At 43.4% G+C, this 26,604-nt stretch overlaps 1 protein-coding gene across 1 annotated transcript in view; it reads right to left on the bottom strand.

Moving 5' to 3' along the window:
- Positions 1-26,604, bottom strand: part of arhgap5 (Rho GTPase activating protein 5) — an 83,907-nt gene that overhangs the window by 25,065 nt on the left and 32,238 nt on the right. The window contains exon 3 of the mRNA XM_036541816.1: positions 25,453-25,603. Within this exon, the coding sequence (XP_036397709.1) occupies positions 25,453-25,603 (151 nt within the window). The remainder of the gene's footprint in view (positions 1-25,452; positions 25,604-26,604) is intronic.

The raw sequence follows: 26,604 nt of genomic DNA, 5'->3' as shown, positions 1-26,604 counted from the left end.
GCAGCCTTTCTTGTATGACTCAGCAACTGCATTGGGGGGGAGGGGGGCTGGAGGGAATTGGGCTTTAGAGAGAAACAGAGCTGGAATGAATAGATCTAAGGATTCTGAAGTGGTTTGTAAATCTTGAATGGTGTACTTTATGTAATGGAGGTGTGCGTAAAAGAATAAGGTATTTGCCACTGGGATTGTAATGTGCTGGAGTCTTACTGAAATCACTCCATACTTTCTATAATCAAAGTGCTTTCTGTTAGCAGACACTGAAGTGACGCTAGAACCAAGATGAGCACCTTCCCAACATGTCCACTGTACCCTAGCAATACGGCGGCTGATGAAGTGTTCTTCATTCCCCTGTGCAGACAAGACATTGTATTTGACCATCAATAATAATAACAATAATAATAATAACAACAATAACAATAATAACAACAACAACAACAATAATAATATTAATAACAAAGGAACGGGTCTCAAAGCGTACTACAGTGTGGGGGGCACTTGGGCCACTCCACCAGACCACTCTTCAGCCATTTTTCATCCCTTCCTTTGGCCTCTTCCTCCTCTCTTTATGCCTTCCATTCCCACTCCTGGCTCCTCTTTCCAGGAGCTGCAGCTGGGGGTGTTACTCACACCAGCCCAGCCCGGACCAAAACGGTGCAGTGCCACAGGAAAGGTGAAAGACGCCAGTGTCTAGGGCTGTGTATTGGCAAGAATCTGGTGATACAATACGATCATGATACAGGGGTTACGATTCAATATATTGCGATATACTGCGATACTGTAAGCAAGGCGATATATTGCGATTTCTTAAATCTATTTTTAGGAAAACTATCGTAGTATAAAGAACACACCACCAAAAAAAGTTTACTTTTTTATGCAGTCAGAACAGTGGGATCTGCATTTGCATTTATCACAGCCCCTGTAACATCCAATATCATAGCACTACTTTTTGTGCAATCTGAGCGAAGGAATTAACATTTGTCTATATCAGTAAAAAATAAAAGTGCTTGCAGGATCCACTTGTTTAACGTTAGCCATTTGCGGTTCCGTTAGCTGTGCATCATAATGGTGTCTTGCTAAGTATGCTCTCAGATTCATCGGGTTCCCCGAGTATTTGATTTTTTAAATGGCACATTTTGCAAACGGCATAGCTCTTGTCGATCTCCTTAGTGCCTTCTTTATTGTGGAATCAAAAATGAGCCCACACTTCAGCTCTGTATGCCACGGGAGCTGGTCTAACTCTTTCGGATTCAGCCTTCAGTGGTAACGTTATTAGTCAGATAAGTGGAAAGTAATCCCAAAGTTTTCTATTAAATGTTTCACATTATAGCTTTCTTGTGTTAAAAAAAATCAAATTACAAAACGGAGCTGCTAGTTCGATTTAAATTACTGAGAATAAACTTTCAGGTTAGGTTGAGTGCAATGAACAATAACGTTTAGAACACAGACCTCACAAAAGCTGTGTGTCATGAGCATTTAACGTAATTTAGATCAATAAATGCCATGATTGTTAATTAAACAATCTCCCGCTGTAGCTTTCGCAAGCACACAAACTACAGACAATCTGTGTGTTTCGCGAGCATAATCATTTATTTACGATTGGTGTCAATTATTCTGTGAATTATTTGTTTTATTGTTAATCAGGGAGGATAAAGGGGAACAGGCTGAAAGTAATGACAGATTTAAAGGTAGTGTTTCCGCTTCCCCTGTTTCCAGCTCACCCGCAGCCACTGAAAACAACATACGGGAAAAAACCTAACGCCACATACCGGGGATAGCTGTTATTGCGCTCAAAAATAGCTGCACCGTTCAGCCCTAGACCTGATATTTCAGTGAAAAGAGGAATGTTGGAGAGAGACATGTCAGGTACATGGTTCAGTCAGTGATTTCTGGGACTGTAACAGCACATATTCCAAAAACACCCAGTTCAATGTCAAAATGGCAGCCAATACGTGATGTGGAAGCCCAAAGCGGGCCCCACCCCACCCTCAGTATCAATGGATTTTGACTATGATGGGCCGATTGCACACCAAAAGCACCGCACTCCAGCCTATACTCCTTCAACTACGACTGAAAGAGGTAGTTTTGTACTACCCAGATGCACGAATGATTGGTTCTGCTTCAGTCGCATTTGATGATCATCCCAAATGAGAGCTGACCTTGGATCTGCGTTTGGGAGAGCATCCCAGAAGCTGGCATGCAGATGTAGCGCGAGTAGTTTTGACGTTTAAATTATATGAAGTTCATCAAAACATCAGGTTCCCATTCCCCTGAGAATCCGTTCTCAAATGTTTTACTGTTATTTTCTAATCTGTTTGTGTTGTAATGTCCTCTCCTGGCAGGAGCTGGTTACCGGCGAGTTGGTTGTCAAGTTCATTGGTTACTTCACATCTCGTTCCTTCTTCTTACGTTAGCGACGAGTGTGGTACGTTGAAATAGGAGCTCCGGTCACTGTCATATAAAAGATAATCTTAATCATTGTCTTTATAATCATTGTTTAACTGTATCAACAACTTTATAAACATGTAGGCATTACATTAAGTGGAGATCAAGCTATGGAAAGTATCTGTCTTGCTTCATTTATCGAATATAGTAATGCTTGAAACGCTATGACGGTTAGTCATAGAATGTTAGCCTTGATAGCTAATGAAGCGTGAAATGACCGTTGCGAGAAAGTAGACAATACAATGATTGTGTTCTATTTTTTGATGCACAGAAACCGGAGACTCGTTACTGACATATTATTGACAACCTACTTGTGATGTTTATTTGTCAGGTAATTTGATATTGTTACAAAGACAAAATGGGTTCTAGCGATACGTGTGGCTGTACTGTGTAACATTAATCCTATAAGATCACAAGCTCAGTATGTACTATGTAATAAATTGGTCACATCTCCTGCCGCCTTCTTACGTTAGCGACGAGTGTGAAACCGGAGACTCGTTACTGACATATTATTGACAACCTACTTGTGTTGTTTATTTGCCAGCGACGAGTGTGTGCTAATAAAACACGCGCTGTGAACCCAACCCATCCTGTCTGCCTGTGGTTCCTGCGAGAGTAGCGTCGGTCGGGAACGAGGGGTCACACAGATATGGCACATAAACGTGGCACGGCGAACGGGAGCTCACACGGTAACAAGTAGGGATGTGCATCTCCATCACTGAGGCCGATGCGATACACATCTCAACGCATTGCCAACAATCCGATACATTAAAGACACATATAACTACTAATGCGATACGATATGATTCACCCCTATTGCGATGCAGTGCGATTCGACACAATTTGATTCAACACAATGCGATTCAATGCGATACGAAAGAATATGATGCTATGCAATTCAATATGGTACAGATAGTTTGATTTTATTTCATTGGTTCTTCTTAAGCAGACAGCAAATCACACATTAACTAAAAATGCAATTTTTACTCCACATGTTTGTTTCTGTCGCCGCTTCAGGTGAGTACTTAAGTTAGTAGTGGTGCCTGTGTACTTCATGGTGGCACAGCGTATTTTGCAAATTGCATGCGTCTTGTCAAATTGTCCGTCTCTCTTAGGGAAAAAAGTAACGACTGCTGCTCCAATCAAATGACCCTTATAGTTAGCCATTGTCACAGCAGACCAGGCGGTCGCTCCCCACACTACTGCAGAGCTGTAAACACACAGGGGAGAATAATACACTGCAGTCTGCTACCTCCTCAACAGACTCACACACTGCAGTCTGCTAGCACCTCAAAGCGACCACACACTGCAGTCTGCTAGCACCTCAACACAACCGCACTCTTTCAGTCTGTCAGCTCCTGAACACACCCACACACTGCAATGTGCTAGAATCTCACTACAATCGCACACTACAGACTGCTAAAATCAGCTCACATCGGCTAAATTCACTGAAGCTTGACATAAAAATAACCACCAACCCATCCTGATTGCACACATTAAAGTTTATTACAGTAACACCACTAAACAGCAGTGTAAGATTCAGCTGAACCAAATGCTAATCCCAAGTGACGTTTTCAAATGCTTCTCGACTTTGAAATACTTCAAAGGATGCTTCAACTGGAAGCCTTCATAAACATGAATGAGGTAGAAAAATTAAAATACATTTTCTTATCAGAAAAAAGGCAATAAAAGCTGTAACATCCATCCAGCCACCGTTTATTGGCATACTAAAAAGGGATGGACAAATCAGCCATTGTTACCTGCAAAAAAAATTCCACTACCAAACAAATGTATGGCCTGTTCACGCTAGGCTAAGTGCCTGGAAAATAACAGCCCGAGCATTTTGCAAAAGCAATGCCATCAAAATCCATTTAATCATCCACTGGTTTAACCCCCCTCCCCCCCCTCCCCCCCCTCAACATGCAATTCATTACCAGGCCGGGGGAGACATTTAATGAAATACCCGATTGAGTGCTGGGGTTTCAGCGAGGCTTCTCTTTCACTCACTGTCTGTGTCAAAGTGATCGATGCAACGCCAGATCAGTAATCATCCTTAGTCAGCCGGCAGTTTAACAAGGGGATCTCATTCAAAGGAGCGAACGTTGAGCGGACCTTTCAAACCTTCTGACGAATGTGAACTCTCTGCCCGTCAAGCCATCTCCATGGCGATCGGTAAACGGGAGGCAGCAGTAGTCTGCGTTAGTGAGTTAGCAGCTATGGTTTCCTGTCGCTGCAGAGTGGTCAGGTTAGAGGTGGCTTGACCCAGGCGATGGTGCTCGATGGGTGCCGGCTGCAGACACTGGCTGGCCTGTCCCAGCAGCCTTGTCTACAGTCTGCAGTAGCCCGTCTCTGCACCGTAGGTGACACACTGCCATGCAGCCTGACAAGTTCCATAAATCCATAAACTACACACATGAAAAACAGGCTGAGAAAATATTTTTTTTCATATTTTAAATAAAGAACTACAGCCAGACCCTTCTGTAGGCACTATGACAGCACGTGAACAATAACATGCTGAGGGCTGTAACAGGTAGGGTTTCTTCTGATGTTTCGAGGAGATGGCATTTGGCATTAAACACTACCATCTACCCCTAAACATCTTAACTTACAAAAAGGCAAGACATTTTAAAATTTATGACATTTCTTAAGCACACTATATATCTGTCTGTCTCTCTGTATCTCTCTCTTTTCCCCTCATCCCTCCCCCACTTTCACCCAACTTTAGTTGTCATATATACATATTGAGTTCATCACCACTGTAACAACGACCACTGAACTCACTCAGGAGCATGGGATGAGGTACATGGAATGCTTCAACACACATGCACACTTGCTGCAACAATTTTCCACACTACGAGTCCCACAGCGCACCAGGCAAAAGCCAAAGGATAGGTTCCCCCTCCTAATGCTACTGGAGTGATTCACAGATCCCAAACGAGTCCCAGGGTTCTGAGAACAACATACCGAAGGGAAACTGCCAGATCAACACACTTCCATCCTTGGTGAAACAAAGCTTATTAGTTCCGGCAGCATGGACTCCCAGTCATTGACAATTAAACATCCGGTTTTCTATCTGGGCCATGGAGTGTACCCTGCCACTGGAACAACTGCTTTTGTTGTCTGAGCCACTCAGGAAAACCCATGGATCTCATATTCTTAGGCTGGCATAATTTTAGCATGCTCAAATCCTCTGTCTCAGGTATGTTCCAGGGCTGCAGATGGTGACTAAAATGGTCGTCAATGCAACTAATTTTTTAATTTTGCGACCATTTTTTTCTGCCGGTCGTCAGTGGCCACCATTACCCACTAGCAAATATGCGTCTACCTGCCCTATCGCGTGAACTCCTGTATGGTTTCCGATACATAAACTTCTCTGCACCCCTGTCCTGCGGTGGTTGAAGCGTCGGCTGTACAGATGAACAGAAACAGCGGTTGAAGGTAGTTTAACGTCACGTTTATCGGGTTAAAAATTTGAAGTGTTAACTTTATGAACAGTGTTTACTTTAGCTCGATAGAGTTTGAATTTAGAAGTTAGATGTAGCTAACAGCACAGTTAGCTAATGTTAGTCAGCTGGCAAGAAAATGAAATGCGCAAACGAAAAATATCTCACTCCCGTCCAAACCTAGCCTCCTCTACATCAGATGCCAATGATGTCTAGACCAACTCGACCAGTGAAAGTTCTCAAGTGCGTTGCCGGCGGGTTAGCTGGAAACAGGGGAAGCCCGAACACTACCTTTAAATCTACACTACTTTCAACCTGTTCCCCTTTATCCCCCTTGATTAACAATAAAACGAATAATTCACAGAATAATCAACACCATTCGGGTAATTTAGAATAAATGATTATGCTCGCGAAACACACAGATTCTATGAAAATTGGGTGCTAATGCGAAAGCTACAGCATGAGATTGTTTAATCAACAAGGATGGCAATTTGAATAATTAAGTAGCAAGTAATCCCAAAGTTTTCTATTAAATGTTTCACATTATAGCTTTCTTGTGTTAAAAAAATTCAAATTACAAAACGGAGCTGCTAGTTCGATTTAAATTACTGAGAATACACTTTTAAGTTAGGTTGAGTGCAGTGAACAATAATGTTTAGAACACAGACCTCACAAAAGCTGTGATGTGTCATGAGCATTTAATGTAATTTAAATCGATAAATGCCATCCTTGTTAATTAAACAATCTGACGTTGTAGCTTTCCTAAGCATACAAATTACAATGGTTATGCACATTAGTGAATTGGTACAGAGAGCTCTTGACAAACAGTGAATGTGATGTTACAGCTGTCCAAAGGGAAAACATTAGTGAAAGGTCAGTTCATGGATATGACATACACTGAGTTATGGAAAGTGATGCTAAGGAAGGAGCCATTCTGCACAGATTTTTAGAACATTCTTCAATTAGTTGAAATTGTGCTGGTGCTTCCCATATTTGCAGCTCAGTGTGAAAGAGGATTCTCAGCACAGAATAGAATCAAGTCAAAAGTGTGCAGTTCCCTAAGTGCTACAACACTGGAAGACTTCGTGAGGTTAAGTACTGAGGGCCCCTCACTTGAGCAGTTTGACCCAGAGCCCAGTGTGAAGCGCAGGTTGTCTGCAAGCAAAAGAAGGCGCAGACCTAACTACACTGGCTGGCCAAGTGACACTGACATGGTGGTGGTGGGAGATACGGACTCTGAGCCTGAATAAACAGGAAACAACTAATTGTACATAGTTGAATAAAAAGTTGGAAAAAAAATAAAAGAAGACTGGACATTTAAGTATTTATGGTAATATGATTGCAGTATACTGACCATTGCACATATTGTGTATGTAAAGAATACATTGTGTAGCCTACGGAAGGCAGAGCAAACAAAGGCAGACAGTACAGAGGGGAAAGAAAAGGCAGTGCGAGGCAGCTCTTTAACAATGTAGCATATGACATCACTATATTTTGAAAATCTCCTGATATTTTTTGCCTGGAGCCCTGTGTTCAAATAAATGTCCCAAATTCGTAAGGAAATCATTGTAAAATTCATAAAATCAATCAATTTATACACACCCCACTTTCATGACAATGTCAGAAAATCCTTTTAAGACATCATTTAAAGCCAAGAAGCGATCTTTTGCACAGCCAGCCAAAATCCCCAAAACCAAGCAGCATTAAGAAATTATGTCCAATTCATTTCCACTGGGCAACCATGTGAAAAATGCATAAGGATCTTTCTGAACATGTCATCTTTCAAGAATATAAAAACTTACTGGCTGAAGTTAAGACAAGCTTTTAAAATGGTCAACTAAAAGTCTTGTAGCTAAGGAGTAGCTGACAGTATCCCAGAGCAAAACAAAAGACAAAAGAATAACACTCATAAACATGATTACTTACAATAGTAGCAACTACTATAATAAAAATGACAGTAACAGTCACAAATATAACATTAATAACAATCACCATTATAACATTGCTCATGACAATGATAATAACAAAATGGACTACAGTGACAAAACAAAAAACAAGCACAACAATGAAAGACCTCTAATGTTCTTCTTATGCATAGTATCTGTGATCCACATCTTACAAAACATACCAACAGCAAAAACAGGATTCCTATACTCCCTACTTCACAGGTCATACTAAATATTGGAGTGCAGATATGCTCCTTGAAGACCTCACATTACATTTGCTTACTTAACTTACAATTTATACATGTTACCCATTTATATAGCTGGACATTTACAAAAGGTAAATCACTTGGCCTATGCATAAACACAGCAGTGGCCCTCCTAGGGAATCGAGCCTGCAACTTGAGTTCCAAGTCTTGCTCCTTACCTCCACACCACAATGCTGCCCACTGGGAAGATATCACCCAAACCCCACAGATATTTCTGCACTCAGTCTTTAAAAGCTAACACAGATAAGAGACACACAATTCTTCCCTTAGCCATGATGTGATAGAGGCTCAAAGCTAAACAACAAGAAACCTGGGGAGTGAAAATGCAAAAATATCTCCTCCAGAACAGGAATGGTAAAATGGTAAAATGCAATCAATTCACCGCATGGCCATTTCCTGTGGTCCCAATGAAAGATTTCAGCTTCAGACAAACTTGAAAAAAGTCTGGTTTAATATGAAACATATGGCTAAGAATGAGCAGAGGCGCGGCTCCCTGTACCATCCAGTTGCTCGTGCTTGCATCATGATTTCAGGTCCGTCCCAGCAACGCACGCAGTGGACGCACACGCTCTGCCACTTGCTCCAGAAAAAGCCGCGGGAGGAAGACGACCCCAAAGGACTAACATCATCAGGGGCAATAAATCATTCATTGTTCCTGGTAGGCAAATGGGATTCAAATTGATCTGGAGCTAATGCAGCAGGGAGCTGGCAGGGCTGGCGCTGCATGTTTCAGCACTTTAAGCCCGATGTGTGAAATGGAAAGGCACTAAATTACATACGCGGCTAGAGAAAAAAAGAGCACTTCCTATATATAAACCTCCCTGTGGATAAACGTTACTCCAACAGACCTGAGGCATTACGTCCGCATAGAGCACAGTGTGAAGCTGCTCTTCATTTATGAATTACCCCCTCGCACTTCCTCACTCTCCATGCCATGCAGTAAATTCTGATTCCGAGCTTTAGCGCAGGAGGCTAGCTCACACCCCTCTGCAGAAAAGCTCCACTCCACTCTCTGTGATGGCTTTCGTCTGTTCTTGCCCCATACCCAACAGCAGCGACAAGGGATTTTACAGTATGGTTTCACACAACCCACTTAATGAATGAATATATTAACCCACCCACGCTGTAACCTACTCCTCATTAGAATGTACACTAACATATGTACGGTACACACATTTTAATATACGGAAATAAAGGCATCCGCACTAGCCAAAATAGCAATTGGTTTGATTAGTGTAAATGTCTATGGAGGGGGTACAATATGTTCTGTTCACGCACCAATGAGTCCCAACCCGCAGTAATAGCTTGTACAGTGGAACTGTGAGTTCACCTCAGATATTATGACTGGGATGCAGCAAGGTCTGGGAACCTGGAGAAGAAACAGCATATGAATTCTGACAGAGGGAACAATGCTGTGTCATTCAAGTGACCATTTCAAACGCAGACAGTGCCATCAATTGGTTTACATAACCAAACATTTACACCTAGCTCGCCAGCGATTTCTTTCCACTTACGGTGCTACTCTTGTTTGTAGTGAGAGGTGCTTGTGGACAGATTAAATAAAAGCTACTGCTCTTGGCAGGGATGAATAATTTCCTCATCAGCGGGGGGTATTTCCTGATTAACGCTCCCTCTTCTGCGTTTAATCTCCCTCTACTACGCAGCTCTCTTGCTGCTTTTTGTTGTGCTTCGGTATGTAACACTAACACCCTAGATCACAGCTGAAGGGTTTTTTCCAGTCCTTCAGTGTTAATAAAACCCTGCTCTGCAAAGGAATCAGCGAAAGTTTCATGACTGAGTGATATCCATTCAGCAGTTCCTAAGGTGGTCAGAAGAACAATTATCACTCCTTGCTGGATCTGACGCAGAACATAACCTGTTAAGACGAGGTATAATTTTGGCCAAGTTCCTACAAAAATCATGGTAACTCACAGAAAACCCAAAAAAGGATAATTAAAAAGCATTAAATTAAGGCTAAAATTATGGCAAGTACTAGATAAGAAGTAGCTGGATCAGATCAAATTTTGAATTCTACCCAATAAAAGGAAATAGGCTTTACTGCCCAGACATAATTCAGGCAAACAGCAGCCGCCTGATGACTTGCAGGGTGCCCAAGAGTGGTGGGACCAAGAGGCCCTGGCCAACATATCCACCTCTATGCCCAGCTGAATGATGCCAATTTCCTCTGCCACTAGGGGCTCCCAATTGTTCCTGGTGGATGACATAGCCCGCTCCGGGGGCTTTTAGAAGGTTGTTAATCAAGGTAAGTGTGGTTTCACTTGTGAATGGCTTGACGAATGCCTCCGTTAAACCACACCTTTCTTAGCTGGGCCATTAATCTCCCTGGCGGAGGTCATGCAGCTGGCCCCGCCTGACCCTCTGTCTGTGAACAGGATCACGTAAAAAAATTATGGACAGATGTAAATAAAGCATGGGAATATGACTGCCTGAGGAATATGGCTACACTTCAGGGCAAAAAGGGGTGCTGTGGTCTGCCTTCCCCTGACTTCTGCTGTAAATTCCGATGATGTAGAATGTGCTTCAGCAGGCCTTCAAACTGCTGCAATTTTATAATGGGCTGTCAGAGGTACACAGGGCAAGCACAGCCCCTCCTCCCTGATTGGAGCACTGATCTGTGTCATTCTGCCCATGGTGGGTCATTTGCCAGGAAAAGAGCCATGTCAACTTGGTCATGGTCAATGCTTTCTGTTCCTCTGCATGTCTTTAGCAGCACAGTGCCAGTATGGGACAGAGAGAAGCACATCAAACTCATGGAAGTGAGGGAATGATGGGAACGTGTGGGTAAAACTCCTGCTGCAGTCACGATTGGCCAAACACTTATACTGCTCCAGTCATACTCAGCCATGACTGGCCAAATAATATTGCTCCAGTCCTACTCAGCCATGACTGGCCAAACACTTACATTGCTCCAGTCCTGCTTCCTAAGGAAGCTTTGCCATTTTCTACAAATGATGGCACTGTCAGCATTTGGGTTGAAAGATCACCCTGCTCAGACCTGTGTCGCTCTCAGCCAGGGTAGAGATATGCAGGGTATGAGTGTCTGTCAGAAGCTGGAGAAACTGAATCTCCTGTTCCTGTTCTGGGAACAGGCTCAGATACATGTCACAACCACAATCCCTGGACGTCCTCCGGGTTTCATTTCTACTGCAGTGTAACTATCAAGCACTTAATAAAACCCACAGATGCATGTCAGTAACTCGGGAGCGTCACCTCTGCCCTGCAATGTCACATCAAAATGGCACCTGGAAAAACATTCTGACCTCACTGCAGATTGTGAGACTCAGGCGCTGCATCCACAGGGCTGCACTACCCGTATCCTGCCTGAGAAAAACAGCCTCACCTTCATCTTGGTGACAAAGAGAAAGAGAGCTCACATCTCCGTCACAGGTAGGGTGAGATCACAGCCCACACCAAGAGGCTCTGTGTGTGTGTGCGTGTGTGTAAGAGAGAGGATGAGCAAGGCCACTGTCATTCATATTCTAATATGGAGCAGAGAGGGACTAAGAACTTTCTGAGTTCCCGAGCCGAGAAGCTCCAACCCTGAGGGTAAAGTAAATGAATGGAAATTACTGTGCAGGTTCCTTTTTTAATTAAACGTTTATCAGTGAGCACTGGAAGGCCTGCAGCAGCCCAGCCCCGTCTGGCTACAAACATGATACCTGCAACGAGCTGAGAGGCTGAGGTACAGCACTGCAGCACACTAACCTACATTATCTCATCAGGGGTTGGAGGTGAGGAGGTGGCTGTATCTGTCTCTGAGTCCAATATCAGCTCAACATATTAAAATACCAGTCAGTGCCACAGTACAGGATCACATTCTAACAGCTCCCATCTCGCTGTTAATTGACTTGGTTACAGTCTGTCCACTCAGTAACTACTATGTGACTATTGTATGTAGCTTTAATGGGACTCCTTAACTACACCAAATTTAATTCAACTGTGACTCAAAGCACATGCCGTTCTTCACAAATTCTGTCACGCATCATCCCAGGAAGAACTCCAGACTGACGTGAAATGACACTGAAGCCAGCAGTCAGTCACTGTCAAGTCAGTCGTTGATTAAGCATGAGGGGGCGTCATCGGCCCATGGGGACAGAATCGCACGCCTAAATGCTTTTGGGGCAAACAACTGCCGACGTGTAAAGGTCAGGGTGCTGTGCTCCCTCGAAGGGTGGACTGGCAGTTACTTGGAATGAAAGCGTGGGGTGACACGTGATCTTCTCTTTGGGACAGAAGATGAGGCTATTTCACAGATTCTGATTAGCCCTGATTAAGGCTAATCCCACATCAAGCCAGCGACCTTGCCCAAACAAGCTGTTTATTCCTAGATCAGAGCTAATCAGCAACTGTGTATACTCAAGAGGCATTAACTCTCCCTGCTACAACACTTAGCATTTAAAACTTTTTTGGTTCTTATTCAATATTTTTCCTCAGTTTACGCATGAATTGAAATCGTTATGAGAATAAAAAAGGACTACTTGCTGAATTTCTTTCCTGAACAGTAAGAACACACAGTAAGAACACAGCGGTTGCAATAGGCCTTTTTTTTCACACCGCCATATTGGAAAGCAACAGAGGGTAAAGTTACTTCCGGTCAATAATGGCTACCTTCAGCAAAGATGTGTATGTCTCTTTAATGTTCTCCAGATCTTTGACAAATCTGCCAAAATTCCAGCTCTCACAGGTTGCTGAAATGGTGGATATATATTGCAAAACAAAACGATCCAAACTGGAGCGTGGATATAAACTGTTCCATGAACAGTTTATCTTTAATTATGAAGGTAATGTCAGCTAGCTACGGAGAGATGGATAACGTTAGATCAAGCCACCTAGCACCTTGTGCACTTCAATAAAGCTGTGTAATGAAATTGTCCAATTGTTCATTGTTATAACATATGTCATGATAGTTTAGTATTCATTCATGTTTGTTACGTGCATGGTCTTTTTGGTATAGTGTCCGACTGAGTAGATGGTAGTGTTGTAATACGAGCACAGTGCTACAGGTCACTTAAAAACAATGAGGAGCCACACAAACTGTAGGTGTAGTGAAGATAACATTGAATCTGTTAGGGGGAAAAAGGAACAAGAGCGCAGAATAAATTATTGTTTGCATCAGTCTGTTGAAGGAGATGCTTTGGCTAGCAATGCTAGCAACATCAACGTTTTTTCGACCACAGCAAGGTTTGACTCCACGAATATCAAACCCCAGTCTTTCAGTCAATCTGTCATAAACGGACTTCCTGGCTGGGGTTCTGAGACCCAAGGACAAATACAAGGCACCGCAACTTTTTAATTCTGTTTAGACCACTAGTTGTTGTAAACAGGTTGTCACTGCGAGAGTGCATGCTACAAACTACTGTGTCATCACAGATGTTGAACAGCAGGCCTTCCTCTCTCTTGATGGCTGTTTTTGTTTGCTGTTTGTACACAAAGGTACACAACACTACTTCTTGCTTCTGACTGTGCTATTGTCGATTTGCTATTAATAGGGAAGATGGCTATCTGGAAGTAAAGATACCCCCTGTTGGCTCAGACCGGAAAGTCGCCATCTTTACATGAGAAAGGCGAATGACAGCCCCCCGCCTTAGTTAAGTAAACACAGACAGGCCCGGCGTCTGGGGGGGGGGGCGCAGCCGGGGAAGTTGTCCCAGGCCCAGCCCGGGGGGGCAGGAGAGAGTGATCCTCACTCATAAATGTTGGCCATTGATTGGTGGAATATTTAGACAAATTTATATGTTTTCAGAAAGTGTTCGCATTATTTGCTATGAATACATGATGCTTGCCATCAAATCATTTATCTTCATTCAACAATATGTAGCCTAAACATGTCCCCCCTATTATATTGCAGAATGGTTTGGTTTTAAGGGTAGTCCTATGTTAATTCATCCACACCCCCTTTACCAACTTGAGCTGTCAAAATGTCTACTCGTAAGTCTGGCGCTCAAAAGCGAAAAGAAAAGAGAAAAAAAGAAGATGACTAGCCTGCTAATGCATACTCATGAAAGTGAGCGCAGAGGTTCGCTGGCTCATTTGCTGTGACTGTTTAATGAGATTATCTGGAAATTAAAACCTGAAGTAAGGAATGCACTTTCCCTATTGCGCTGTCTTGTTTAAAAAAAGCAAATTAGCTTGCTAGCGAAATGAGAACCCTACTCGACGTTAGTGAGGTAGCTTAGCTTTCTTGTTAAACTTTCGTTTCAGTAGGGCAACTGTGAGACTGACAGTTGCTGAATTTGACTTGCCAGTTCCGCATTATTTATTATTAGTGTGCAGTTGGAATAGTCTGCTACTTTATGCTGTTGTATTTTAAACTCTTGTAACTGTTGAGTCTAACATGGTAGCTGCCTATCTGCCCTTGGTTATAAGGTCAAGACATGCCAGGTTCCTTATGCACTAGCTAGCATATACAATATATACTGAATCTTCAGAACATTTATGGTGACTTATGGTGCATGTTACCGCGCATTTTTCTGTGCTTGCCGGTGACTGTCTCGGGTGGTGAACGTGTGTTCAGTAACATGAAAGTTAAATAAAGTTGAATAAATAAAAAACTGTTTGCCATCTACTATGTTTCAAGACAGATTAAATGGTTTGGCACTGCTTTCAACAGAGAGCCAGTTGGCGCAGAATCTGCACTTTAAGGACATAACACATGACTTTGCAACCAAAAAAGTGTGGCGGATGACACTGACTGTTTTTTGAATGACGTTTCAGTCATTCAGTTCAGTTCTAACAATAAAGCATGGCGTTGAATATTGTGTATTTTTATTTTAATTGGGGGTGGGGGCGGGGGCCCGTTGAAATAATTTTGTCCCGGGCCCAGGCATCATGCAAGCCGGCCCTGAACACAGAGAGTATTTGCCCTTGAAATCACCAAAGTAAAGGTTACATTTTTTCCCTCGCCCTTCTTCTATTTGGTTTTAAACACATGACTGATAAATGCACTTCCCACCGGTGAAGGGAAGGGGAAAAAAAAAAGTCTAACAGGTTTGTGATGTCACAAATTTGACTGGCTGCTGATGTCACCCAGGGCTTTGAAGCTGCTGAAGGCTACTCTGCTTATCAGAAGCACTTCCACTAACACCCCCCTCAGTGGGAGCACAGTTTTTCTCTCTATCAGCCATGTGTTGGAGAGCGTGTGGCCCTAACAGAGGATTAAACGCCCTTGTCCTTTCCAGACGAGATAGCAACTCAGGACTCCCAAGAGGAGGTGACATGTCCCTAAAAGAAAGCCAGACGGACAAGACAAAAAGCTTCGTAGTACAGTCTGACCTCCAGTAGCCTACACTAGTATCTGACAATCTTAAAAAATAACAACAAAACTGCACACCAAAACGCTCCACTAAAAAAAATGATAAATTTTTTGCACAGATTCAGCCAGTGAGGGTTTAGGGGAGGCAAGAGTAATCATCCAAACTATGACTGCATCCGCCCTGGCTGTGGCAGTCAGCTAGCTGACACACTCACTTCCAGACGGCATTACAATTAATCCCCGGTTTTGTTTCAGCTGCACAAAGCTCAGACAAAATCCAATTAAAAGACCACAGGAGCTGCTTACAGGACGCACACTGGCCTTTCCAGTAGAAATTTAAAAAGGCATTTAGAAAGCATCTCCATATGTAAATGGCCCTTGGTGAGAGAGAGAGAAAGAGGAAGAGACAGACAGAGGCAGAGGAGCTTCACTCATCCTGATGCAGGTAATAAATCGTGTCACTCAAAACAGTGAGCTGAAGACGCTTCATTAACAGCCAACTGGCTCCATGTTTCCGAGCCTACTGTTAGCCTGGCCTTTTAGGATTTTAGCACTCCAGCCTAGCAGACAGAGTAACGCAGCGTCCCAGATATAACATACACATGAAGCCGAACAATCCCGCTCTGGCTTCTGTTAGCCCGGCAGCCGTGTGGCAAAAAGCTGAAATTGATGTCAATTGATTGCCCTTACAAAATAAAAGCCCCACTTGGAAAGGATGCCTTATCTGCAAATGCGATTAAGCCCTGCTTAAAAAAAAAAAAAGAAAATCGGGAGACAAATGCCTAGGGGAGGGGTTCAGCGGCACAAGGAGGGTTTGAGACGGGGTGGGGGGTAGAGAGGGGGTGTTTGTGCAGGGCCTGAACGTGAGGGCCTGGCACGCGGCCAGGAGAGCATCCCTAGTCCTCAGCAGTGCCCAATGGCCCATCTGTCACCTCCGTTTGGGCAGCCCTGACGCGGGGACCACAAAACGCTGAGTAAGCTTTCCACAAGAAAGAAGGGAAAAACTTGCTTTTTTCCTCACTCATCATCTCCTATGCATCCAACAGCAACTAAAACAACATTAACACAGCCATCAGCAGCAGCAATGCTATGCAAAGGAGAGGAAAAAAAACAATACTGAATTTCAATTACACCTTCAGCCATCTCAAACAGACGCAGGGAAATCAAAGCATCGAAAAACATGTCACTTCCCAATTCCGTTTGATCCACAATCTGTTTTCCAACTTGACACTTTGTGCTTCATTAAAAGAGCCTCTGACATTTTAGCATTTTAGTCATCACTGATATAAGCAAAATGAAGCAAATCACTGCAGAGCAACAAAAGATGAAAAAGGCACCCTCAGATCCCGCTGGGATGGGAAAGCTAGGCCAAAAAGCTGCCCTGGGGAGTTTGAGGCCAAGAAGCGGCTTTTTATGCAGTTGAGTGAACTAGTTTGGGACCCCCAGCCTTTCCACTGTTTCTGCTTCGTTTAAAATGGCTGGCTCCGTTTGCCTGGCGATGCTTGGCATGTGAGGATCGATCCTTCTGTAAATACAGAGATGCTGCTTATATGAAGCGAGAAGCCAATTAGCTCAGGGACACTTTTTACACAAAAAACATTTTGTGTCTTACATGTATTACATACATTCATACATTCCCTGTTGATAATCTTCTGTTTTCATTGATAATAAATCTTAGCTTTTTCCTGAGAGTCACTTTTCATTTCAAGCTATTCAGACTTTATTTTTAAGCTATTGATGGCCATGTGTCTGATACTTCCTGTTTTCAAAGACAAAGCTTGGTGTTTGAGCATGTTATTTAGCACCTATGAGCAGTTTAATGGTCAGAACTCTTGATTTATGTTAAATTAAGAGACGCTCATGTAATATAAATGCACGAACACCATTACTTCCATAGGAATTAGTGTCCTTTGAAAAATTGGGTTTCGCAAGTCATTGCTATAAGTTAAAACAAAATTAGCTCCAGTCACCATTTATTTTCAGACTGAACTGCATTCCCGTAACTCCAGGGTATCTGAGGAAGCCACAACATCTGACAGGAAGAGAAGCAGTATACATTCGACTGAGAGCAAATGTGTGGACAAAGAGACTGACATCTTGGGAATGAAAAGACAACTGTTAACCATCTGGACCCATTCTGCTGACCTGCCTCCTTGTTATCGTTATCAGCTTATACATTCACACTTTTAACCAACGGGGACCACAGGCGTGCACCCATCAAAAGCTGAATCAAACACAGTGCCAAACAGCACTTTTAAAATCAGGTTAACTGTTTTATTTATTATTTTGATGCATCTAGGCTACCTGCAGGGAGACTTGGGCCTCTTAGTAGAATGTAATTGCCTTGAGGTGTAGCTGTGGCTTTGTCTAATTTCTAAAAGATTATTTAATGTTTTATTCCTGTGTGTGTGTGGGCCTGCTAGCCTTACTGTAGTAGTGTTCCCTCTCCCTCCAAGAAGAGAAGAAAGTTTCTCATAGTGACCGCTAGGCCAGCTGGGCTTCCATGAGAGAGCCAGAGGCAGCAGGCTGCACAAACATTTATGTTTCTGTGGCTAATCAATATAACACTGTATCATAAAACATCACAGCAGGGCTCAACAGTGCAAATGTTTCACTCGCATCTGTGACTAAAAATAGATGTGCGCTAACTGTAAAATGTATTCAGAAGCACGTATGCAAATAAAAAGTATTACAAAATTCAGCCCAAGCAGCCTCTATTTTTTAGGTTGGTTGATAATTGGATCTGATATTCAACATTTTTACGATTATCAGCATCATAATTTTTTTTCCGATTGCTGATAAAATACATTAATTAAAAATTGCACTACTTTGGCTCTGATGCAGCCGTCTCTCTCTGTCTGTTGTCACCACTCTGTGGTGTTGAGCAATGTCCCGCTCACAGCACTATCTGATAGGCTATCACTCGTGATGTGTAACCAAACACAGAAGGCTACTGTGCCAATGACAGGCACAGAGGAACTGGAGCAGCAGCTCCGGTGAGCGGGCTGAGCTGTGTTTTGAAGGTAAGGCAGCAGATATTGCCAAAGTTGCAATAAACATCACAGTCTTCTACGTTGACGTTGCAAAAACACCACAATGTTATGATCCATTTCTATGATGACAAGCACGCCCAGTTTCCCAGTTACACTGAAAATGCCTGAATAATGCAGTGATATAAAGTTAAATATAAGGAGATAGAGTTTATTTATGTAGCGATACCTATATCTTTGAGTAACATTGGTGCCAGTGCAACTGGAACTTATTTTAGCTACCATAATGCGAATGCAACATTACTCGGGGGATTATAGCTGAGGTATGCTATTGTTGTCACACGGACCCTATTGGGGGGTACACAGAAGTTGTCCAGAGTTCTATAGAAAACGTTCATGCATTGTACACATGGTTCTCTGTCTCTTCACTGTTAACCCTGGCACAGCGTTGTTGCTAACGTAACATGGTGCGGTTGTGGGTAGTGGGATGGCCGAGATGGATGAAGCGCTTTGAGCACTACAGAATAGCATCAGGATTGGACAAGCAATAACAGGAATTTCAGGTGAATGCTTTCATGTATGCAGCCTGCGATGACGCCGAAGATATCCGAAATGTATTACCCCTAACGGAAGAACAGAAAAAGTCATACAAATCAGTCTCTTCAATACACATTGTGTTAGCAGGCAGAATGTTATCTTTGAAAGGGCATGCTTCAACAGTCGGAATCAAGAGCCGGGTGAGAGCATAGAGTTGTTCATAACAGCGGTGCACTCACTCACTAAACATTGTGAATTCAGAGCCCTGAGAGAACAGCTAATAAGAGACCAAACTGTGGTGGGCATACAAGATGCTAAACTATCAGAAAGCTTACAGTTGGATGCAGACTTGACATTAGAAAAAGCTATGATGAGAATGAGGCAGTGTGCAGCAGTGAAAAGGCAACAGCTAGTGCTACGAGGGATGGAGCAGGCGACGGGACACGTTGAGAAGATACGCAAAAAGAATACCAGCGGGTCGAGGGCGACGAGAGATAAAACGGACACCCAGTCATCGGGATTCAGCGGATGCGGAAATTCGAAGAAACACCTCTGGAAAGACAGCCCTGCTCGTGATGCAGAGTGTAGGAGATGTCACAAAAAGGGACACAGAAATGTAGGTCAGCCGGTGGTGTCCATGACATTACAGAAGCACAGATAGAGGGAAAAGATGAGGAGGACTTTGCTTTCTTAGGAGAAATGTGTTCAGTGGGAAACAATGAGTGGAATGAACTGTTGTATTTAAATGAGGAAAAGACCGTTTTCAAATTGGACACCTGGGCTGCGGTTACAGCAATTCCGCGCAACACTTTCTCCATCAAAAGGCATGGGACACTGCAGCCGCCATGTAAAGTGCGGTATGGACCAGGTGAGCACAGACTGGAAGTTAAAGGATGCTTTAAAGGGCAGCTGAGCATTAAAAAGAGAACAACAGAACAAGACATTTATGTAGTTGCTGGATTGTGTAAACCCCTATTAGATCTCCCTGCAATAGAAGCCCTCACATTAATGCAGCGTCTCCACACAGTCCAAGCCCTGCAGGAGGATGTCATAGCCCAGTACCTCACAGTATTTTCTGGCTTAGGGAAATTAAAGGAACCCTACAAAATTGAGTTGGAGCCAGGAGCTGTCCCATATGCTCTGTCATCTCCGCGCCGCGTGGTCCTGCCGATGCGCGACAAGGTGCAAGGAGAGCTGAAACGCATGGAGGACATGGGTGTGATCTCTAAAGTGACCCAACCCACACCGTGGTGTGCTGGCATGGTTGTGGTGCCCAAGGCTCAGGAGAAGATACAGCTGTGCATGGACCTGACACACCTGAAAAAGTGGGTGCAGAGACAGAGAGACATCCTCCCAGCAGTAGACCACCCACTAGCTATGCTTGCCGGGGCGAAGATGTTCACGAAGCTGGATGCAACCTCTGGCTTCTGGCAAATCCCGCTGTCAGAGGAGAGCTTTCATCACCCCATTTGGGCGATATGCATTCAATCGCCTACTATTTGGGATTTCATCAGGGCCCAAACATTTCAAGCGTCGCATGTCACAGATGCTGGAGGGGTGTGTAGGAGTAGTGTATCATGCCGATGACATTTTAGTGTATGGAGAAGACATGCAGCAACATAATGAGAGACTGCATCAGGTCCTGAAGAGGCTGAAAGAAGAAGGTCTGACGTTGAACGAGAAATGTGAGGTTGCCAAGGACAGTATCATGTTCATAAGCCACCGTGTCACAGCAGACGGCGTGACACCAGATCCAGGCAAGATCAGAGCTATTATGGAGATGCCTGAACTAACCGGGGGTGAAGGTGTAAGGAGAGTAATTGGAATGGCCAATTATCTGGGCAAGTTTTTACCTCACCTTGCATCATACACCCACCTGCTCAAAGATTTGTTCAGTGAGAAGAACGAATAGTGCTGGAGAGCACCACAGAAAGAGGCATTTCAGAGACTGAAAACCAAGTTGAGTTCACCACATGTGTTGGCCCCATACTCACCAACAGCGGAGACATGTGTATCCGCTGATGCCTCATCCTTTGGCATTGGGGATGTCCTGAGCCAACGACAGACAGATGAACACAATCGGTTTCCATGCTCCATCTCCAGAGGCCTGTCTGAGGCTGAAAAACATTGTGCACAGATCGAGAAGGAGGCTTTGGCAGCTACATGCGCATGTGAAAGCCTGCCTTTACTAACTCCTGGGACCAAAGTTCAAGTTCGAGACAGATCACAAGCCGCTAGTGCCGCTACTAAGTACCAAAGCGCTAGATGAGCTCCCTCCGAGAGTGCTGAGGTTTCGGCTGAGGGTGCTGAAGTTCATGTTCGACATTGTGTATGTGCCCGATAAGCGCTTGATAACAGCAGATGCATTATCAAGAGCCTCTGTGAAACACACATTCACACAAGCAGAAAAAGATGACGAGGCAGATGTTAACATGTTCCTGGATTCATGGATTCAAAGCCTTCCTACTACAGAAGCAAGACTGAAAGTGATTCAAGAGAATCAGAAAGCTGACCCCTTCTATGCAAAGCTCATCAAGTACTGCAAGACTGAGTGGCCTGAGAAACATGCCCCTCCACCAGAGCCGGGGCCATACTGGCCTGAAAGAGAAACCCTCACCTTGGTTGGAGAGCTGCTTCTCAGAGGCCAGAGAATTATGATTCCCCGCTGCATGAGACAATAAATCCTCCATGAACTCCACAATGGTCACCAAGGTATTGTCAAGTGCAGGGCAAGGGCCCGCCAGTGTGTCTGGTGGCCAGGACTGTCTGTACTCATCAGTCAACTGGTGGAGAATTATAGCACATATTCACAGCACAAGGCAGAGCACAGAGAGCCCTTGCTGACCACTCCGGTGCAAGAGAGACCCCAGCAACAGGTGGGTACAGACTTATTCTTTTGGGAGAAAGATACTTACCTTCTTATAGTAGATTACTTCTCACACTACATAGAAGTAGCCCACCCCCAATGTCGCCTCGGCCAACACAGTCATTGCGGCTCTGAAGGAAGCATTCAGCAGCCACGGAATACCAGAGACAGTTATGTCTGATAACGGGCCGCAATACAACTGTGCATTGCCACAGAGTATGGGTTTACACACATTACCAGCAGCCCAAGATATCCGCAGGCGAACGGGGAGGCGGAGCGTCCAGTGGCTACTGTAAAAGGGCTATGGAAAGGGGGAGGTGAGAAAACAAAGGCTTTGATGACATACCGTGCCACACCTCTGGAAAATGGCTATTCCCCAGCACAAGTCCTCATGGGGAGACAGCCACACACCACCGTACCACAGCTCCCAACATCCCTACTACATTGGCCGAACATCAAAGGATTCAGGAAGTCTGAGAAGCGGGCAAAGGAGAACCAACGTAACTACAACCTGCATCACAGAGCCCATCCATTACCACCACTGCAGTCCGGCCAAAATGTGTGGCTCCCAAGAGGAAAGAGACAAGGGACAGTCATTCAACATGCAACAACACCCAGGTCCTACATTATACACATGGATGAAGGACTGGTCAGGAGAAACAGCACACATATGCACACAGTACACCATCCACAACTTCAGACACCACCTGATACACCTGTTGCAACCCCAGAGCCAGGTAACACTGACACATACACACTCACATTACCAGGGACACAAACAATCACAAACATACTGACACAACCAACACACCATACGTGACAACTTCATGCCGAGTGTCACGCCCTCCAAAGTGTATGGATTTGTAATAGGAGGAGAGAGACTTGTGGAGGGGGAAAAAAGTACATTTTATAAATGTTCTGTAAGGATTGTAATGAGATGTTCTGTTCTGTAATGAGACACAGTAGGATTTCATATGTAATAAGAGGGGTTCTTACTTAAAAGGGGAGGTGTTCTGTGAAAGGGGATTATAGCTGAGGTATGCTATTGTTGTCACACGGACCCTATTGGGGGGTACACGGAAGTTGTCCGGAGTTCTATAGTAAACATTCATGCATTGTACACATAGCTCTCTGTCTCTTCATAGTTAACCCTGGCACAGCCTTGTTGTTAACGTAACAGTTACAGGTAGCCGATGGTCATAATAACGTAAGCTAATGAGTCTCACAGAGCTAACTTGAATGCGATAGCAAACGTCAACAAGTTCATTTGTTGATCCATAATTTAGCCAGCTGACTGGCTGAGCACGCTGAGCAACTCTGCTTTCTGCACCACAGATCTGGTGTTGCTGAATTGGGACTACTAATTGAGACTCAAATTTCAGTACAAATTTAAGTTTTACTAGTTTATTTTTACTTTATTTACTTTATAAAACTTCAGGGAGCAATTCATTTATTTATTAAAATTTTCAGGTAACTCCCTGCACTTTTTGTTTTAAGATAATGTTGAAAAGTTCTCTTTTAATTAAATATACACTATATGGACAAAAGTATTCGGACGCCTGACCATTACATTGCAATGACATTGTATTCAAATACATATACTTTAATATGGAGTTGGTCCCCCCTTTGCAGCTAAAATAGCTTCCACTCTTCTTGGAAGGCTTTCCACAAGATTTTGGAGTGTTTGTGTGGGAATTTGTGCCCATTCATTCTGTAGAGCATTTATGAGGTCAGGCACTGATGTTAGACGAGAAGGCCTCGCTCGCAATCTCCGTTCCAGTTCATCCCAAAGGTGCTTGATGGGGTTGAGGTCAGGGCTCTCTGCGGGCCAGTCAAGTTCTTCCACACCGAGCTCATCTAAGCATGTCTTTATAGTCCTTGCTTTGTGCACTGGGGCACAGTCATGCTGGAATAGAAAAGGGCCTTCCCCAAAGTGTTACCATAAAGTTGGAAGCATAGCATTTTCCAAAATGTCTTGGTATGCTGAAGCATTAAGATTGCCCTTCACTGGAGATAAGGGGCCTAGCCCAAACCCTGAAAAACATGTGTGGCCAAATACTTTTGTCCACATAGTGTATTAGTAAATATAGTAAATTTTGACACCAAGATTTTCATTTTTACTGCAAATGTATATCGGTTCCAAATATCGGTTATAGGTCTCCTTGATTACTAATAATCGGTATCGGCCCTGAAAAAACCATATTGGTTGACCCCTACTGCTGTGGACCACTGGCTGAGCTCAAAGCGGGCCGGACGACCTACTAACAAAAGCTGCTGGACTAGTGATATCCTTTGTGTCTAACCGGACTGAGCAGACCTTTTTTGGCGATTAGAACTAAGAAGGTGTTCATACCATTTATATTGTTTATACAGTTTAAAGTTTAAATAATTACAAAATTATTAAATAAATACAGTTTGAAGCAGAAATAATTCTAAACCTAATGTACTTTTTGTATGCAAATAAATTAAATCATTTTGCTTGTCCCCTAGTATCCCTTTATTAAGGAAAACACATTATTTGATAAATTTTCCTTGCGCCCCTAAACTTCTTTATGCGCTCCTAAATTTTTCAACTTAGGAGCACTTGTGCTCCTTGGGAAAAAAGTAAGCGTCAAGCCCTGCACAGAATTCTCATTTCATAAGAGGTGTCAACACTGCAGGCATCTTTGACTTTAAAAATCACATGCTAATTGTTATCCTTTTAAAACCTCTCACCATCAGCAAAATTATCACTAAAAACTCTGTATGGTGTCAAGATGAACAGGAGCATTGTAGCATTTTGCATTACACACAATCATATGCTGTTCTGATAACTCAAAGACGATGACATCATCCGTATCCTAGATACGAAGTGACAGGCAGAGCCCGATCTGGTCACAGCAGTGAGAGTGTATGAAAACACAACAGGTGATTTCTGCTTATGATTCGGCATGGCAGGAAATCATAAGAGCAGAGAGACCCCGGATTTAGGTTTGACTAAAATGGTCATTTGCAAATTAAAATAAAAATAATGATGCTGTATATGATAAAAGTGATGCTTAGTTCAATGATTTGGCATTCATATTTTCATTACAACAGTTAATACGACATATAGCGTTACAACACACAAGCCTAGTTCTGCTCAAAGAAACCTGGTGAAACTCAATCACAGCCCCTATGTATTCATGTCACTGCACTAGCAGCACAGTGAAGTGCAAAGTGTTTGCCACAACAGAGCTGGATACAGTGGTGTCCACCATCTAACTGAAAACATAGAGCATGTCCACACCCCCATGTCACTTCCTGCAAACTTGGATATGCGGTCACTGAATCACCACAAAGCACTGTCAAACTCAGTTTAACAGCTTCTTTGGTCAAATAATGACTCACTGCTGAGAGATTAGCATCCACCCAACACCTCAGGCAGACAATAAATAACACCAATCTTTTTGCTCGGGTTCTTATGGTCTCGTCCAAGAATATTGACGAAAGTCAGTTAAACGACAACCTTTTCTTCATTTTATGTTAATTAACCAGCATCTGAGTAATGAGTCATGACCCAAGAAACCAATTAGTGATTTCACAGCTGAATAACCCAATGATGAAAATGTCTCATCCCATCTTAAGAGGGGGGTGGGGCATGCACAGTTCCAAATGCTCTGTCAGAGCTTTGGCGTCAGTATCGTCCCGCTGGGTCAAAGGTTACTTACCAGTGCGCTCAATGTAGTCCACACACTTCTCTATGAACAATGGGATGGGCTGCTCGGGAGTGACCAGGTTCTGAAGTGGCACCCCAAAATAGTTGCTCTCCCAGTTCCTCCGAGTGGGGGGGTACAACGGCTTGGTGGCCTTTGATTTTGGCTGCAACATGGGAGACAGGAAGAAGACAGTTTTCAGTCAGTTTAAAATTCTACTCAGACACAGCTGATGGCACAGTGACTTACCTGGGGATGATATTTATACTGCTGCAGGGCTTTGTCCTTGACTTTGGGTAATGAGCCTGAATGACTAACATAATTTTTTTGAAGTTTTACACAAAAATTTGCTGTATAACTGAGGACATAATTGGTGATCATCTGTGAGTTTTCAGTATCATGCAAAACTCACAGTGATGTGCTAAGTACCAGGAAAAAGAAAAAAACTAGCCAGGAAGACAAAGTTAAAGAACCAGAAATAAGCTGTTTGGGAAAACAACATGGTGTATGCCCTTGCACAATCCAGAGTTTCACCAGAGTTTCACCAATACCCCTATTCAGTCCAACTGCAAAGCACTTTGTGCTTAGCTCTAAGAAGGAGATTTAATTTTAAGTTCAGATGTCCAAGGACCAAAAACGCTTCTGTTACTAACATTACAATACTAAAATACTCTGAAGAGAGTCCTGTTTTAATAGTACCGTATGGTATCTGAACTGAGGACATGATTGGTGATTAGGGGCCTGTCTTTCTCTAATACAGCTGTCACGCCTGTATTTCATAACTGTTTTGGTGTAAATGAAGGTGCCAATTTACAGTTGCCAAAACTGACACATTTGTGTCTTCCATTACAATGGATGGCAGCTATTAGCATCACAAATATGGCAGGTTTATTAAATAATAATAAATCAAACTCCACCTGTCAGGGCCATGCTTTTGCACTACTCCCGTCTGATAAGTTCCTTCTTAAACTCATAATCCCTTCTGGTCTTTCTGATGTTTATCCAGAAAGGCCATTCGATTTGCTGTGATCCCCAGGTGATGGGAGGGAGTGCAGTGTGTATCTCCAGGGCTGCTCTCTCAGTGCGCGTCTTCAGGCACACTTACAGGGAGGGGTGAATGAGAGCAAGCACCAGTGTAAAGTGAAGGACAGTGTAAAAGCCAGTAAT

The sequence above is a fragment of the Megalops cyprinoides genome, chromosome 12 (assembly GCF_013368585.1).
Source record: "Megalops cyprinoides isolate fMegCyp1 chromosome 12, fMegCyp1.pri, whole genome shotgun sequence".
In the NCBI taxonomy this organism is placed as follows: Eukaryota; Metazoa; Chordata; class Actinopteri; order Elopiformes; family Megalopidae; genus Megalops; species Megalops cyprinoides.
Note: the sequence above shows the minus strand (reverse complement) of the source record. Positions and strands in the feature narration are given on the sequence as shown.